Source organism: Lottia gigantea (assembly GCF_000327385.1).
Source record: "Lottia gigantea unplaced genomic scaffold LOTGIsca_107, whole genome shotgun sequence".
Lineage (NCBI taxonomy): Eukaryota > Metazoa > Mollusca > Gastropoda > Lottiidae > Lottia > Lottia gigantea.
In genome coordinates, this window is record NW_008706931.1 from 16,173 (window position 1) to 34,601 (window position 18,429).

General features: G+C 33.6%; 5 protein-coding genes across 5 annotated transcripts; 1 reads left to right on the forward strand and 4 right to left on the reverse strand.

The window, feature by feature from the left end:
* Positions 1-2,468: 2,468 nt before the first annotated feature.
* On the forward strand, positions 2,469-4,068 carry LOTGIDRAFT_170920 (hypothetical protein; the record flags this gene model as incomplete). Its single annotated transcript, XM_009046785.1, has 2 exons — positions 2,469-2,910; positions 3,773-4,068. 2 exons carry the CDS (start codon positions 2,469-2,471, stop codon positions 4,066-4,068), a joined length of 738 nt encoding a protein of 245 aa, XP_009045033.1.
* Positions 4,069-4,590: 522 nt separating this feature from the next.
* LOTGIDRAFT_170921 (hypothetical protein) lies at positions 4,591-5,984 on the reverse strand (the record flags this gene model as incomplete). Its single annotated transcript, XM_009046786.1, has 3 exons — positions 4,591-4,921; positions 5,174-5,448; positions 5,673-5,984. 3 exons carry the CDS (start codon positions 5,982-5,984, stop codon positions 4,591-4,593), a joined length of 918 nt encoding a protein of 305 aa, XP_009045034.1.
* Positions 5,985-6,315: 331 nt separating this feature from the next.
* Positions 6,316-7,309, reverse strand: LOTGIDRAFT_170922 (hypothetical protein; the record flags this gene model as incomplete). The annotated part of the gene is made up of 2 exons (XM_009046787.1): positions 6,316-6,441; positions 6,608-7,309. The coding sequence occupies 2 exons, from the start codon at positions 7,307-7,309 to the stop codon at positions 6,316-6,318; spliced, it is 828 nt and encodes a 275-aa protein (XP_009045035.1).
* Positions 7,310-7,543: 234 nt separating this feature from the next.
* Positions 7,544-7,990, reverse strand: LOTGIDRAFT_170923 (hypothetical protein; the record flags this gene model as incomplete). The annotated part of the gene is made up of 1 exon (XM_009046788.1): positions 7,544-7,990. One exon carries the CDS (start codon positions 7,988-7,990, stop codon positions 7,544-7,546), a length of 447 nt encoding a protein of 148 aa, XP_009045036.1.
* A 1,081-nt stretch (positions 7,991-9,071) lies between these two features.
* LOTGIDRAFT_223980 (hypothetical protein) lies at positions 9,072-16,363 on the reverse strand. The gene is made up of 14 exons (XM_009046789.1): positions 16,351-16,363; positions 14,987-15,070; positions 14,442-14,541; positions 13,980-14,129; positions 13,404-13,517; positions 13,036-13,124; positions 12,662-12,813; positions 12,373-12,509; positions 11,892-11,985; positions 11,419-11,576; positions 11,151-11,239; positions 10,618-10,755; positions 10,007-10,160; positions 9,072-9,630 (listed from the first exon to the last, which is right to left on the reverse strand). Exons 1-14 carry the CDS (start codon positions 16,356-16,358, stop codon positions 9,547-9,549), a joined length of 1,551 nt encoding a protein of 516 aa, XP_009045037.1. The 5' UTR covers positions 16,359-16,363; the 3' UTR covers positions 9,072-9,546.
* Positions 16,364-18,429: the final 2,066 nt, after the last annotated feature.

The following is an 18,429-nucleotide window of genomic DNA, read 5'->3' on the forward strand; positions in this document are numbered from 1 at the left end:
TCCATATGGCCTATAAGAGCCGAATATCGGCAACTTTTCCGGGGCTAACTTTTCCCTATGGGAGATTCTCTGTTCTGTTTTTTTCCACATGCGTAGGGGGCCCAGGTGCATATGTGTGCCAAATTTCAGCTTTGTAGCTTGGTAAGTTTTCAAAATAAAAATTTATTTGTGTATAAGCACATTTGGTGCAGTAGTCCCTTGTAACTAAGAAAAATCTATTTTTTTCTCTAATTGTTTTTAATTGGGTTTTATGTGTTTTTCCGACTCCCTGGGGTCGAATTAGTAGGAAAAACCCAAAACATGGGCCAAATCGGTTTATTTGGCCAAGTTAGCTATTGTACGTTTTCCGTCCATATGGCCTATAAGAGCCGAATATCGGCAACTTTTCCGGGGCTAACTTTTTCCCTATGGGAGATTTCTCTGTTCTGTTTTTTTCCACATGCGTAGGGGGCCCAGGTGCATATGTGTGCCAAATTTCAGCTTTGTAGCTTGGTAAGTTTTCAAAATAAAAATTTATTTGTGTATAAGCACATTTGGTGCAGTAGTCCCTTGTAACTAAGAAAAATCTATTTTTTTCTCTAATTGTTTTTAATTGGGTTTTATGTGTTTTTCCGACTCCCTGGGGTCGAATTAGTAGGAAAAACCCAAAACATGGGCCAAATCGGTTTATTTGGCCAAGTTAGCTATTGTACGTTTTCCGTCCATATGGCCTATAAGAGCCGAATATCGGCAACTTTTCCGGGGCTAACTTTTTCCCTATGGGAGATTTCTCTGTTCTGTTTTTTTCCACATGCGTAGGGGGCCCAGGTGCATATGTGTGCCAAATTTCAGCTTTGTAGCTTGGTAAGTTTTCAAAATAAAAATTTATTTGTGTATAAGCACATTTGGTGCAGTAGTCCCTTGTAACTAAGAAAAATCTATTTTTTTCTCTAATTGTTTTTAATTGGGTTTTATGTGTTTTTCCGACTCCCTGGGGTCGAATTAGTAGGAAAAACCCAAAACATGGGCCAAATCGGTTTATTTGGCCAAGTTAGCTATTGTACGTTTTCCGTCCATATGGCCTATAAGAGCCGAATATCGGCAACTTTTCCGGGACTAACTTTTTCCCTATGGGAGATTTCTCTGTTCTGTTTTTTTCCACATGCGTAGGGGGCCCAGGTGCATATGTGTGCCAAATTTCAGCTTTGTAGCTTGGTAAGTTTTCAAAATAAAAATTTATTTGTGTATAAGCACATTTGGTGCAGTAGTCCCTTGTAACTAAGAAAAATCTATTTTTTTCTCTAATTGTTTTTAATTGGGTTTTATGTGTTTTTCCGACTCCCTGGGGTCGAATTAGTAGGAAAAACCCAAAACATGGGCCAAATCGGTTTATTTGGCAAAGTTAGCTATTGTACGTTTTCCGTCCATATGGCCTATAAGAGCCGAATATCGGCAACTTTTCCGGGGCTAACTTTTTCCCTATGGGAGATTTCTCTGTTCTGTTTTTTTCCACATGCGTAGGGGGCCCAGGTGCATATGTGTGCCAAATATCAGCTTTGTAGCTTGGTAAGTTTTCAAAATAAAAATTTATTTGTGTATAAGCACATTTGGTGCAGTAGTCCCTTGTAACTAAAAAAAATCTATTTTTTTCTCTAATTGTTTTTAATTGGGTTTTATGTGTTTTCCGACTCCCTGGATTTTAATTAGTAGGAAAAATCCAAAACATGGGCCAATTATTTGGCAAAGTTAGCTATTGGACGTTTTCCGTCTATATGGCCTATAAGAGCCGAATATAGGCAACTTTTCCTGGGCTAACTTTTTACCTATGGGAGATTTCTCTGTTCTGTTTTTTTTTCTAAATGTGTAGGGGGCCCAAGTGCATATGTGTGCAAAATGTCAGCTTTGTAGCTTGGTAAGTTTTCAAAATATGATTTATTTCAGTATAAGCAAATTTCGTGCAGTCATCCCTTGTAACTAAAAAAAAAATCTATTTTTTTCTTCTAATTGTTTTTAATTCGGTTTTAAGTGTTTTTCCGACTCCCTGGGGTCTATTTAGTAGCTTGGTAAATTTTCAAAATAAATGACCTTTCCTACCTTTGATATTTGCTGGTCTTACCGCTGCTGGTGCTGTTACTGGTGGTACTGCTGCTTGAGTAAAAGCTGCCAATGAAGATAAAGCCGCTGCAGTAAAAGCTGCCGAAGAACATAGACATAATTTAATAATGGAAAAGGAAGCAAAAAAATTAGTTCAGGAGTGGCAGATATATTATGTACAGTTAAAGAATTTGGAAAACGATTTGGGGAAGAAACCAAGAAATCCTTAAATAAGGATTAAACAGTATCATAGACAAAATGGAGACAGGAAAAATGAAAGTCAAACATAAGGGTAATAGATTATTTTTTAAAAACATTCACACAGGAGAAGAATTATTTCTTTCAAAGTATAAAGGAGAAGGAGTGATTTTTGGAACAGAAATATAGAATAAAAAATGGGGAAGAAATTCAAACATTCAGAAATATTTCCTAGTAACCCAATGCTTTTGTGTATTTGTGGAAGTTCCGGTTCTGGGAAAACTCATCTCACTTTTAACATGTTGACAACACCAAACCTTTTAGATTTCAATTCTCTCTATATCTACACAACAACACCAGAGCAATCATATTATCAATTCCTCAAAGCTTTAGAATATTTACCAAAGAAAGATGTTCAAGACATATTTCAATTGTATGAAGAAAACGAAGAAGAAGAAGTGGAAATAAAAGATATCATAGATAACTACATTAAAGCAAAGAATCCATCTTTCTATCCAACGGACATTAAAGTTTTTCTTACGAAAAATGTTAATGATCTAGACTTGTCTAATATTGATAGCAATCGAAAGAACTTAATATTGTTTGACGACTGCGTAGCGAAAGGAAGACATCACAACTGTCACTGCATATACCAATCCCAATCTTTATATGGGATGAATTCTATGTTCATTAGAAAACATGCAAATTGTTTTTTTATTATTTGAATTAAACGACGAAGATTTATCTCAAAACATTCAGTCGATAAATCACGGAATGGACAGAGATACATTCAAAAAAGTTTGTACAGCTCAATGGAGAAACCCAGATGATCATGGATATGTATTTTTTAATACTAGAAAACCTGCGGGTGAAAGAGTTATGATCGACATATGTTAATTTTATTTTTTTAAAAATGAGTAGCGATTGGAATAATATTTTAAAAAGAAATAAAGAATATATCAAAGCTAAGAATAAAATAAAGACCCAAGTTGAAAATAATAAATAACAACAACTTGGATTAACAGAAAAACTACAAACTTTATTTCAACCAATATTAAAAACTCAAGAGGATATTAAAAAGAAATTAGCTTTAGAATATAGACATATAGAACCTTATAAAGATCACCCAGAACCGAATCAATATGTAGGTATTATAATTAAGACATTAGATGATATTAATAGTCTTTTTTCAAACCCTAAAGCAGATTTACCAAAGAGTATTACACCTATCATTGATGATGAGGGCTTATTGTTTAATAGATCTAGAATCAAATTCAAGTCAAATTCCCCTATATTCAAAATCGATACAAAAGACTTAATATTTACATTAACAAAAGGGTTAATAGATTTAATGAATGGCGGGTATATTGGCCTTGCCGATTACAGGGATTTACTAGCATACTCAAAATTTCTACAAGCAATAAGGAAGTCGGGACCCGAAACAAAAAGATCGAAAGCAGTTGAAACATATATAAAAAAGTTATTCCTGATGAATGTGAAGTTGATGAAGCAGATGATGAATATGAAGATGAGGTATCAGATGATTATACTGAAGACAGTTCAATTACACAAGAAATAGACGAATTCGAAGATATGGTATCTGGACAAGGTATAACGTTTTTATCCGACAACAACGAGGAACTACTTAATAGATTACAAATAATATTAGAGGCAATGAAGCCAGGTCGTCAATCACACAGACAATATAATGAAGTAAATTGTATATTAAAAAGACTCATAGAGAAAGGTATCATAGATAAAAATGATTATAAAAGCGTCATTAAAAATATCAAATAAAGAACAACTATTCGTTATCACCTCAAATAAATCAGACATTAAATTGTCACTAGATTATGAGTATGAACTCGATCGCAATCAAGAATATGAATTGGGATTAAAGTATTTCTCTGTTTACAATTCCATTAGAAATATCAACGAAAAAATAACAAAATAAAAATATCAACAGATAATGGAGTTTATACAACTTCAAAACCATAAGTTTACTACCAGGAAGCTACGAATAGGTAGCCATTAACGATTACCTTTCTGAATATGGAGGAAGTCTAAATGGTAGAAACACTATTGAATTCGAAGGTAATTTGAATCTGAACAAAACAAAATTGATATTGAGAAATAAATAGTCAAGTTGATTTCAATGTAGAAAATTCTTTAAATGCTTTACTAGGCTTTTCAAACAACATATTTACCACTTAATTCCTTTATGATTAAAGATATAAATCTGGAAATCAAAAATAGGTTTATAGATTTTGGTAATGAGAAAATTGTAATTCAACTTCATTTAAAACAAAAGAACTAAATTCATTCTGTAATTAAACACTCTTCATTCTCTTCTTGAATAGTTAGATAATCGAAATCATCAAATTCGTAGTTTTCATCCATGTTCAATTCTTTTCCGTCGTTGTAAGGATACATAATTCCTTCATCATCTGGTGCTTTTCTCTTAACGAGATTTAAATAACTTCTAAAAACTTTCTTTTGTTTATCTTCATCATTTGGAATAACTATTCCATCAGAGAAACTCTTTCCCCATGGTTTCTTAAATTCATTCATCACATCATGTCTACTAGCTAATTGAATATAATCATCCACCTTAATCTTATAGTTAGAGTATCCCTTAAATGTTTTTTTCCTTCAAAACACCATCAGAAGTTAAAATGATATTATATATATAATATAAACCATATATAATTCCACCATCACCGTAATCATTCTTTCCTTTACAATAATTAGTTTCTGAACAACCCAGCTTTATTTAATTTATCTCATTTGTTAGAAGAAATGTATAAACTATCAGTATCTGTATAGTATATTTCCGGCTTATAAAATCCATCTATTACGTGAATAAAATTATTCATTATTTTTTTACTGAGATAAAACGAACGATCCTATATGACTTGGTGTTAATCTTGTTGAATCCTTTGGAGGAATAAATTCTTTTTCTTCTTCTTCTATCTCAAATATATATTGAGTCTCATTTACTTTTTCATAGTTTTTAACATGTGAATCGAAGTTGGCTTTAAAAGTTGTTTCACTCCATAGATGTCTCGATGTAGTTATATCCTTCTGAATAGATTTACTATACAATGAATTACCTAATAATTTCATGCAGTTACTACCAACCTCATCCCCTTCCTTTTTGTATTTATTCCTTAATTCCTTCAAAATTAAAATGTATTCTCTATGGAGGAGTTTTAAAATTTTCTTCATACACTATACCATCCAATATCTTGAGTATTTTACCACCAGCTTTAACTATTTCTTGAATATTAAACGATGTTAAAACATCATAAAACAACATCCTTTTTACCTTTTCTGTTCGTAAAAGTAATTTTATCTTTAGTTGGAATGGGTTGGAAGAACATGTTGGTAGAATATTAAACCAGACTTTTTAAAATAGCCGTTCTAGGTCTGAATTTCTGTCCATTAAAGAGCTTGACAAATTCTTCATTTTCTTCTGGTAGAAACGGTCTTTCACTTTCCCCTTTAGGATATTCACTCTCTAAATCTGACATAGCAGAGGCGTACAACCCATTAGCATCAAAGGCCATTACTTTAGAATAGTCCAGCTCTTTGAGTTTAGTGTGAACTTCTGTCTTATCTTTTGCACATGTGTTGTATTCTTTGAATAAATCAATTATATTACTACTGTCGAATTCTGTGTATTCCTTTAATAGATTACAAATCTCATCCATTTTGTCTGTTTCAAATGATTTCCTATTAGCCGAAACTCTTCCTCCTTTAATACTTTGCCTAATAAAAAAATCTTATAAAAGGATGAGTGTGTGAATAAACCTTTTCAATGTTTTCTTTTTCAGTGTGTTTTAGAACGAGAATTGTCCTTTAATAATATGGTTCTTCAACCATTTCTTTATTGTAATGATACAAATAATACCAACCCTTTAAAGATAAAGAAGGAGCTGTTGGATTATTAGAAACATTCTGGAATACAGTATTTTTCATAACCTTGCTGTATTTTATCAAACAAGGTCCAGGACATAACGTATCTCTTTTAGCATAAGGTTCCTATTCATGTCTTAAAGGTTCCCAGTTGTCCTCTGTGTATTTAGTAATGTCGATATCAGTGATCTTTCTCAAATTCATTGGTAGATTAGATGAATTCCTCCATGCCGCCAAACTAGATTTTTCATGCTGGTAGGAACATATAAAATTAATATTTTGTAGATAATTAGAGTTGCCAGTTATTTTTTGTCTTTTCCAACTTTTTTGTAAATCTTCATCGGTGAAAGTATTAGTTAAAGGTAGAGATAGAATGCGTTTAGCTGATACTAGTGGACATTGTGTTAGTTTTTTTTACGTTTTTAAGGATTATCCAATTGTCAAAACCACTACCGTTATGAGAAATTAATGTTAATCTCTTTCTATCATATTGACCTAAATGTTTTAACTTTTGATCTATACAATCTGTTCCTACAAACATTTTTACTATATTCATTAATCTATTGTAAAATTCTTCTGGAATGGGATCTGGCGGCTTAAAATCTAGAGTCTCATTAAAATCATAAAAATCATTTAAATAATTATTATAATCATCTAAGGTTTTTCTTAGTTTTTCCAAATTGACTAAAGTAGAACAATAAGGAATAGCTTTATTAACCCCCTCTTCACAATATGTTTCACAATCCCAAGCGAATAAACAATCATCATGAATTGTTGGAAAAACATTTAATTTTAAAGGTGAAACTTGTGTTATGGTATTATCATCTCTACATGTTTTCCATACCTGTTCATAATTTTCTTCTATTTCTTTAATACCTAAAGCTTTGTTATTTCTTCTTATCAAACAGAAATGTGAGTTATGTAAATATAAAACCCAATCTAATTCCTCGGATACATATCTTGGATGAAAATGACTGTCTTTAGGGTTATAGATTTGAAAATTTGTATCAAATTGGTCATTGAATAGCTTAATTCTTCCAACTGTCATTACTCCTTTTCTATTAGCTTTTTGAAAACTGTTGATGAAATCTTGAAATTCTTTTGTTAAGTTTTTATTCATAATGTGATTTACACATTTTATAAAACACTTACCATCTGTTGGTATAAAACAATTTTCTCCTATATATTCATTTATCTTTTTAAGTAGTTCAGTTCCTCTGCCAGTTTTAGATCTTTTTATTTCTTTGAAATTGTCTTTACGTAAAAGGATATTTCGTAAAAAGAATTATCTCTCCATCTAATTCAATTTGTCCTTTAAATGTTTCCATTTTCTTTTTTAAGAATCTATTTTTAACTAGGAATTTTTAACTTTTACAGATGATATTTCTACATCAAATTTATCTAAAATTTCATTAAATTCTTCTAATTCTTCAATGGTTATGTTCTTATCTTCTCTTGATCTTTCAAAAAATATAAATAATTTATTAAGATATGTATCTAAAATTTCGGTTTTCTTTTTATAATCAGATTTCTGTTTTGATGTATAACCTAATATAATCAATCCACAAGATGAAGTTTGAACAGCAGTGAAGGCTGCTAATACAGTTGGAACAATTATTGGAAGCATCAATCCACCGGTTACGGCTGTTGCCACTGTTATCCCTACTGTTACAACTGTGTTTAATGTTTTGAAAACATAATCAATTCTACTCCATGTTTTCCTGCATTTGTTGAAGTGTTTTAGTTTTTCTTTTAGTTCATTTTGTTTTTCTATTATGTATTGTTGTCTACTGCTTTCCATTTTTAAGGTAATTAAATTAAATGAATTTCTGATAAAGCTTGTTTTTCTCCCCTAAAACTTTGTGTAATCGTGACATTACACTCACAAGGGATATTTCTTGTTTTGATTCCTTTATCTTGTTCAAATGGATTGAAAATTTTGGTTTATAAATTCTGAAGAATATATCAACATAACACAAATATATATTATCATCTCTTATTAGTGGTATTGAAAATTTTTGTGGTATTTGGCTTTTATGAATGTCAACAGAGGTGAAATTAGAATCATTAACAAAATATAGTTTAACTTATTCAAAGTCTGCCGCTCGTAAAAACTCATAAATCTTTCTTTGTTCTTTTTGTGGTTCAGGATTTCTAATAATGCTTCAGTTCAGTTTCCAATATCATATTAAATTCACCCAATGAAAGATTATCTTCTTTATCTGGTATGATTAACATTCTAAACCTATCTATATATTTTCCACTCGTTTTAATTTCATATAAATGATTAGCCTTGTTGTTTTCGTCGTTAATTTCAAATTCTTTTTAGTTTCTACATTTTTTGTACCATTGATAAACTGAAAAACTTTACGAGCGTTAAATTGATTAGATGAATATCGTGAGTTTTGTCTGAAGAATATTGAATCAACTTTTACCTTCATAGGAAAATAATTTGAATAAGAAGTTTTCCTCGGAATGAGGATATATAATCGGTATATCTGAGGATAAATAATCGGTATATCTGAGGATAAATAATCGGTATATCTGAGGATATATAATCGGGATAACATAAAGCTCATATACTACTTATACTTCAGATCAGAAACAGAATAGAAGAAAAACCAATATCAAGACCCTTAATCACAATTTCTAAATAAAGTGTCTGCTCCACCTTAGGCCTGTACATTTGGGAGAATCAAACCCTCCCTTCTCCGAAATCAAATTTGTGCCATAGGTTAGGAATTAGGTTAGGAAATATAGAATCCCATCATTAGGCTAGATACCAGTTTTACCCTGTCATGCAGGCTGCAGGTTTCTTGGAGAGTTACATCTTGTAAAATGACCACTCATTTGAGTAAAGCGATAAACTTGAACGATGAATTAAGTTATAATTTTATATATTTAACTGATTTGTGCAATGAAGCTAAACCTTTTACCCCAGTAAGTACAGATAAAAAGAGTTATAAAGACAATTTTTACTGAAGAATATCGCGGTCAAAACAAGAAAGCATAGACAAACCATAAACATTTCACAAATCGAGTGTAAGGTATTAACCAAACGAGTCCAATAATCTACCTCATAAGCAGGCGGTCGATCTATCTGTTAATAAGTAATGATAAGTCGGCTGGTAGACACAACCGACAAGAATCATTGCTGTTTCCTTGTATAAAAATGTTGTTTCTTTCTGCCTTAGTACAAAAATTATGCTTTTGCAGTTAAGTTTCCTCAATCGAGTCCCCTTTAACCTGATTTGATGGTTTGTAATCTTTCCTACCCGCTTATACTTATTCGGGCACGGAGCGTGTTGAGTTTATCACAATTGTCAAATAAATACACTTATTATCCGTATTTCGGTATTATGTTTTCTGTCTTAGTTCTACTCCTACTATCAGTTTGTTTTTTGGCACCAACAGTCCCAAGTCTTCAAATTCCACTTTGTTCTGAAAATACAAAATAAAAAAAGGTGTTTTCTCTTTTCAAATCTTCCCTTAGAAACATCGAAAATCTAAGGCACATCGGGAATTAATTGCACCGTTTACTACTTGAAAGCACTCAGAATGCACTTTTATACAATTTGGGGGTGGGGGTGCTCATTTAAAAACACTGATATGGGAAATAAAAATAAAACCCATTTTTTGGCCATGTTTTCATTGGATCATATGAATAAACCCTGTCAATTTAGAATTCTACGTTTTTAACCAATTGTAGGTTAACAAGATGTCAGAATCGAATTCCGATTCGATAGGTGACCAAGCAGGTAAAATGAAGCATTTTCAGATGGAAAAGTAAATATTTAGACAAATCAGGACTACTCACCACTGTTTGTTCGTGTCTTACAAATTTCACTTTTTGAAGAACTGTTACGAGCGCCACCTTTGCCTCTACCATTGCCAATCTCAAACCGATACACACTCTAGGACCACATCCAAATGGTAAAAACTTTATTGGGTTTACATTTTTATTTTCAAATCTGAAAGGAAACATGTATCAATTTCTCTTTGAGACAAAACCTTCAATGAAAAGAAGAAACCGTGGTTCATTTAATTTTCAATAGCTATTTATGTGGCGGTAAATTTTAACTACATCTTTTTTACCAGAGGGGTTGTCTGCACTATATTTTGTACAAAATTTAAAAGACAGTTGCGGTCATCGTTTTTCAAAATTCCGGGTATATTGGGTCAAATTCCATAACTATCGACTATATTAGAAGCCTTTGGAATTACAAAAACACACGTACAGTTACCAAAATTTGACGAAACGACACTTAGATGTGAATATGTAGACTTCCATATTTGGAATTCAAGCTACAAAATGTGTAATTGTTTAGATAGTCACAAGACATTAAAGTTAAACACATTACCAAAATGTCCTTCAAGCGCATGGAAAAGGCAGTATCATTAACCTTCAAATTGATGGCCCTTACTAACCTTTCTGGAATGAATTCGTCAGGATTTTCAAAGATCTCCGGATCGTGATGTATGCTATAAATAGGTACCAGGACAGCTGTGTCTTTTGGTATTTTCAGACCTTTGATTGTCACGTCATCCGACGCTTTGCGTCCTATACTGAAACATACAATTGAAGTACTCAAGAGAAAATGGAGTTTTACGCCCTTCCTTTCTGCTCCTCTGCCATGCAATTTGCGACTAGTGGAACAGCAACATTAGCCTACTTTTGATTTTAGCACAGATAGTTTTATTGTATTGTTCACTGCCGTACCAACTTGTACAAGGGATGTGGGTATTATGAACCCAAAAGAAATGATTTGTTTCATGTTATCCTATATTTAATGCCATTGTTCTACACTCTTTTATAACTCACTTTCCCCCAATTCTGTTCTCTGTTGAGCAGTCGATAATACAGTATCCTAGTTTACCAAGCTCTGAATAGGTACAGAGAGTCCGGGAAAGGTCACAATGCTTGGTCAAGTTTTGCCAAGGTCTAGCTGGCGTTACCTTACCTGACTACTGGCGGGTACATCCTTAACGTCTCTTGTATCATCAGCTCCATATAACTCAGTTTGTTTATGTCTTCATAGGTAGGGTCTCTCTGCAATAATTGTCGGTTAAAGGTAATCAACACTTTTTTCAGTCGTTGTGTTCGTATCGCAGACAATTACAGTTTCTATTTGCACCAATTTCACTATTAATGTATCCTACAATCCCTTAAAACATGTAGTATGATGTGGTAAGGGACAAGACGATGTATTGTAAATGGGAGATACTCACATCACCGATAATGTGTTCAATCTCTTCAATGACCCTGTCTTGTACGTCAGGATGGGTGGCTAATATATAGGCAACATACTGAAGTGTTGTTCCAGTGGTCTCGTACCCAGCAATAAAAAATAAAAAGGCTTGGCCAATAATTTCCTCTGATGACAGTTCTGAAACCAATAATCAAATTGATAATTCACGTCATATTGTAAACCACTGGATGTTATGTACTATTTAACCATCTGATTTTGCAAATCATAAAGCGATGATCAGATCGACCTTTCGACTTACAGAAATTGAGATTTTCAACGATAGTTAATGGCAGCAATTTGGCCGATGTAAAACATTGAAATGTGTGTCTTAGTCAACATTTATGGGGAAAAATTATCAATAGTTGCCCAAAATCAGCTTGTTTATATTGTTTCCGATTCCGATTTAATCAGTATCACGGCATCCAGGATATTTAAGTGATGTAGATAACTTACTCTTGACAGTTTTGCGATCTGTAGATTTCATTGAATCTCCATTGCTTTCGTCACCCTCGGCCCTGATTAACAACTGTAGAAAATCTGCCCGTCCCTGAAATAGAAAATATCTTCTCAGCCATAATTGTCGATGTTTGAGGCAGACGGGCATAAAAAAAATGCTTGTTATTTTGGCTTCATATTTCCATTACAGAAATGTTGTCAGAAACAGGGTCGAAATGAGAGCTCGGATCACCAAACACAAAAGTGAAATAGCCCAATTCCGACAAGAAAATCTCATTGATCTGCCTGAGAAGATGTTTTCTCACAATCCGAGGGCTTAGAGCTGCTACGTTCGCCCCTGGTCAGAAAAGAAATAAACAAACTGTGCTTGGCACAATGACAGTTTTCTATAATCAAAACATAATCGTCTTATTTGCCTCTTTGATGGTTACCAAGATAAAGTTGTCTAAAGTTTTAAATTCCAACTGTGTGCATTTACCTTGGAGAATGAATCGCTGTTGTCTTTCCTTTGTCGGATCATTTCCTGGATGGATCGCACAAAAAACTTGGTTGGTTCAGACGGGAAGAATCCAATATCAAGATAACGGAATAAAGGGATGGTCAAAGGTATAGATGCTGAAATAATACTGTTTATATAAATATAGATAAATATAAAAATAGTGGGCTAAAACCCGTTTCTTCATTGTCCCTCATTGTGCACATTTTGCTTTTGTCCTATTAAATATCATAAAAATTCAAGGAATTATGAATAAAGAGACAGTACTCACATATTATCAAGTACACTATACCAAACCATTTGCGCGGAGTAAATAATTTTCTGGCCATGTGTACAAATGGTTCGTCCGGGTTGGTCTGCGAATCCACATCTATACCAAACGCTGTTCTAGCGATCACGTCCATTGTGTAGGCTCCAAAACAACTGTAAAATAATCAACTGAGTAGTTTTAGTTTTGTGTTTTTGCAGAATAAACAAGTCTTTAGTATGCTCTGTGGGCAAGACATACCTGAAATACCTGATGCCACTTTGTGTTTGTCAACTCTGAGCATTCGAATTACTAACCACTACTCACTACACTTCAGATCGGGATATTTTCCATCGTACTTATTTCCGATGAATTTTATCTGGCCACAGAAATCTTACTTTTTGACGTCTATTGGTGTTCCTTCTATACTATTGGCAACCATATTTCTGGATAGAATATGACCACAATCTAATATAGACGGAAACATCTACAAAAAAAGTCGCATTATTATGACAAAACTTTTCTATGGGACTGGTGCCTTCAGACTTTGTGGTTCCACATGTTTTCACTTGATCGCTTCCAGATTCCAATCTGCCTATTATTACATCCTATTATTCTATTGATATTGGAGGATTTCACACCGTGTCATTTCATGCTCCCAAGAGTCGTTGCTTTATGGTCTTTGTGCTTATTTAACCCAAGATTTCATTTCGGCGATTTGAAGCTGTTGAATACTAGTTAGAAAGACTAGTTAATATATACCTACCAACTTAAGTTTTCCAGAACTGAATGTTGGAGTGATGATACTCCGGATTCTCTTCCAATTATTTCCTCTTTGAAAGAATACACCTTTTGAAATAATGTTAAACACCAGCATTTCCTGAAATATCAGATTCGTGTTCCCGTTTCAAACAAACTTATGATCAATGTACTTAAGTGTTAGTATTTCTGGACGTAAAAACCAGTCTAAGTGGACGCCAGTTCTGACAGCAGTCTTGAATTCCACGATGGTACCCACAGAATTGAGTAAATCTAAATGAATTCCTCCGAAAAAGGGAAGTTTTTCGCATTGTACGAAAATGTCATATAGTCAAGTTATTACGAACTTCGTCTTATACTTTGACTGCAATAGGTACCTTTTTCTCAACACGGAAGTTTGAGAATGCAGCGATTTGGTTAGCGAAATTAGAGTTCTAGTCAGAAAGTTCGACACTGTCGAGGTCTATGATTGGCTGTATTTACTGGAGTACAATCCAATGAAATCACTGCCTTGTGTGATGCAAGAAAGGCGGCTATTGCAGTCAAGAAGACCCCCTCTCCTATTGCATTTTGGTAATAGTACCTCCCTGTCACTGAAATGGTTAAATTCTTTAATAAAAATATCTTTTAAAATATCCAAATTGCTAATAACTAGTCTAGGCTGACGACAGATAAAAATTCCAAAAACTGAACCATATTGCTCCTTCCATCGTCTAATAGCATGTACCAAGCCCTGGAAAAATAATAATTAAAGGATTATTATATTGAACTGGAAGAAAAATTAATGTAATAAGCAAGCAATACCACACAGTAAACATAGATATTTTCATGTAAGAACCATACATAGTTTCTTTTGGGGTTTCGGGTCACTGTCTTATCCGAACGACTTGACGCTTTACCCGAGCTTGTCCCTCTAACCTACAGTACGAAGCCAGTTGCTACATTGATCTATACTTAGAACGAAGCTAGTCCTCAGGGGTTGTTGAGCAATCGTCCTACTCACTGAGAAGCAATGACTTCAAATACTATAAAAAATATTACAAACCCCATGTTGCTTTAGCTGGGCAACGTTCCCTAGTAACAATCCAGGAGTTGGTCCATCAACCCCAAGTTCTTTGAAGAACCTGTACTTCTGTACTACATACCTACACGAAAAAGAAAAGAAATGGAGTTGTGCTTCTTTTGGCATAATCAGCAGAAGAAATAAAAGACATATTGGATTAATTAAATATAAGTTTTGCATCTTAATATCCAGCTGATGAAATGAAGTAGGGATGAAATTATACTCCATTATGGTCTGCTTGCATATAGGACTATTGAAATGAAATGAGAGTTTAACGTTCTACTTTTCTACAGCAAAACGGTTGAATCATGGAGTTTAAAAGGCATAATTATCAGGAGGATACTTGGCGAATGACAGAGAATCTAAATGGAGTTTAATGTCTTGGGCTAGAGGAATGAGTTTTGTGCCCAATATAATGAAATCCGTGTTTTAAATATTACTGATCGGTAACATATTGGACAAAGTAAATGGAGTTTTACTTCACTACGTTATTTGTTAGGACAAAATAAACTCAAATTAACTCTCACATGTAGAGAAGGAAGACTGCTAGTGTCAGAACTAGTACCCAACTTGGTATACTGCTTATAAATCCATACACATTCATTTTACACCTAAAATAGAATGGAAAATGTCAAAATATTTAAAAGGAACGACTTCCGAATGCATTAGCAGTATAATAAAAACTGTCCTTATCTTTAGGTATTTGCAGCTTACGACGAATATTCAACTTGGTACAGACTGGGGTAAGTCTAGTGCGCAATCCTCGAAATCACTAGCCCTGTTCACAATGTTTCTTTTACCTTCAGAAAGATTCGAACCCTTGTAGCATTATAAGACGACAATTCAACTCGTTACTAGCTGACAATTTCCCCTGGGCGATCCTCAAAATTACAAGCCGTATGTTCACAATAACATGTTTTTACCTTCAGAAAGTTTGACGGATTAACTTTGACGGCCCATTAAAATGTTTTGATTTTGGATATACAATGATCGCCAGGAAGACTGATTATTAAATCAAATTAAGCAAACTCACTGAACAGGATTGAAAAGCCAACAGCTAAAATAATCTAAATTGTCCAAAGCATCCGAATGTTACTAACCAAATAGCATCCAATCATTAAGTTTAATGACTATATTTACCTTATCAAGTACAAAATGGCCAATCTCATATTTATGACAACGACGCATATATTAACACCAACATTGGTGTAGTACAAAACCTTCAGAATTAAGAGTGCATATCGGTCAAAACAAAAGTAAAGTTTATTATTTATTACGCACAAGCATAACAGAAATATGCCAGTTCCACTCCATTACTTATAAGAACAACTCTCGTTATGGTTCCCGTCTTATTATGGGTATCTCCAACCCAGGGTAGGCCTAATTACTCTGGCGCTTTGTAGTCCAGTATATATTTCTTGGACAATCATAATTGAAGTCGTTCTATTCATTAAGGTTATGATCTTCAACATGAAAACACACGGAAACCTGAATGATTTTTCAAAAGAACACAAGTTTTAAAATCTATATTCCAGAGGAGAATTTTTTTAGGACAATTCTTGTTAATTTGACGCTCCCTTTAAACTGTCTTAGAATGGACATAAAATTCTCAATCTTGGTCAATAAGAAAATATATCTATCGGTCGGACTCAACTAGTGTCTAAAGAATAGAATAGTGTTTCGAAATTATTTAGTTAAATGGACTTTAGAGATATTCTGTTGTATGTAGTTATGACACCAGGAAAGTCCAACGATGAGCATAGGCATATTTTTGCCTATAGTTTAAAAATTCAATCTAAAAGGTAGTATTCATTTTAATGGATATATTCGTCTTCATATAAAATTTGACACCTGATAAAGTGTTTAAAATTAAGTCATAAAATAAAATTACCTCCTCATTTCAGTTGGTATTATGTCAGTCAAGGACCAGCTGGTAGACAAGATCTCCGAGACCTCAACAAGGTTTATCAAAGTGATTGTAAATAAGTTTTCTAAATTTATTCATGTGCATCGGGGACTCTGATAGCATCAATTTGCACTACTCCAATGTTTGGTCTGTGGTTCTTGCAATTCCACGAAAACAAACCTCTCAAATAACTAATGTTTTTAATCTATCCCACATCGGCTTGAGTGTATTGTTTCTAATCTTTCGAATTTCCCCAAGCAACACATGTATAATGAATGTATACCAAGTTACAAAACAAGTCCTCTACGGTCCAGCCAATCTGAGTAGATTTAATAGGTTATCAGAGGTCCTACGAATCCAATGACACGTTAGTTTGTGCACGTTAAATACTCGTCAACAAAAGATTATAGATTCGCAAAAAATCAAAATTTCACTATATAGGGTCCCTAGGTTAGTCACGTGTTAAGACATAGATCTACCGAATATACCCCAACTAACCCCGCCAACCCCTTCATTTAGCTCCGCACTACTGTACATCTATATAAGTACTAGTACTACTACACTTAATATATACTTTTTCAATAGGGGGCGAACACAGCTTTAATATTTACTCTTTTAAAAGGGAGAACACAGCTTTAGCAATTCTTTAAATAATTCATTAAAGATGTCTTTAATGAACATCCACACTCCTTACACGTATTTTGACTCAGGAAACATTCAACTAGATGGCCGACTCTCATGGTTGACCTGTATGTACATAGGTCAAGGCTGAAATAATCTAACGTTTTAGAACAGTAAAGGAAATAATTATCTTTCACTAATTGCACCTAATTACTTAGTTCTATTTATCAACAGTGAAAGCTTTTTCATCAAACACTCGTGTCAGATAAACTAGTGCGATTGTGACAAGATAGCAATGGGCAATCATTCATTTTTTAATGAGATACATGTAGGCCTATATGTTATCGGGGAAACTAGTAGACCAATATTAAAGGCCATCGTTCGTTGTTTTCTGCGGTTGTTTTGTGTTTTGAATGTATGTGATTAATCTTGAACTTGAACTGCCGAACTAATCCCTTTGAATAAACCTAAAACTAGACATTTCACTTTCTACGTTTATAATGTCTTCTCAATAGTATGTCCGAGTCTTAAAAAAGGCAAGTCGTCATTTTAGCTTTCAAACGCGGATAATTCTGGTCATACGTATTTGAAGGCTCAAATATTGATTAACGCAGCTACTTAAGTCCCATTTCTGAGTTTAAGGTATGATTGGTCAAACGGATGCGCTGACAGTGACCAATAATTGATCTCAAATGTTGTTATAGGCTACTTATACGGCTACCGACGTTGTGAATTTTAACGTAAGCGTACTTACTCAATACAATGTCAAATCATAAAATATGTTACCGTTACGAAATATCTGCAGCAATTAGAAAGCAGATTTTTTAACACTATAGCAGTGAGTCACCCTTGATTTCAAAGCTAACAACGCTAGAAAACTATTTTGCGTAAAAAGTTATTATAATCTATATTCTATGCAATCTAATCAAAATGAGATAACATTACGTTTCTATTTTTCTGATATTTTGTCTCCATTGAAAGCTAACAAGTTTTCAACCCAGTACTATGTACGTTTAGGACTCGTTTCTTGAGAACAATTACGTATAGTGGAATATCGATATCGACTGCGAGGGGGGTGTCATAATTCTCTATGTTGGGTTTAAAGAATAATATCAGAGATAAATTGTAATTGAGATTGTAGGTTATACTATTATATGTAACTACCTCTTAGTTCACGAAACCCATATAATCATATTAGAACTTTGCATGAACTCGTGTCGATCACAATAAGAAACATCTTTGCTTGTGGGCAGTGGGTGTTGTATCAATCCTCCCAACCACCCCCTATACCTATGAGCTAAAACAAATAATGCCTTGTGAACCTATATCCACTTTCTGAGGTCATGATAAACAGCTTCAATTACTTATATTATACAAGATAACATATATCGATAAGTAAATAGAAAGTAAACATTCAGGCTTTTATCCACCAGGACACTCCTA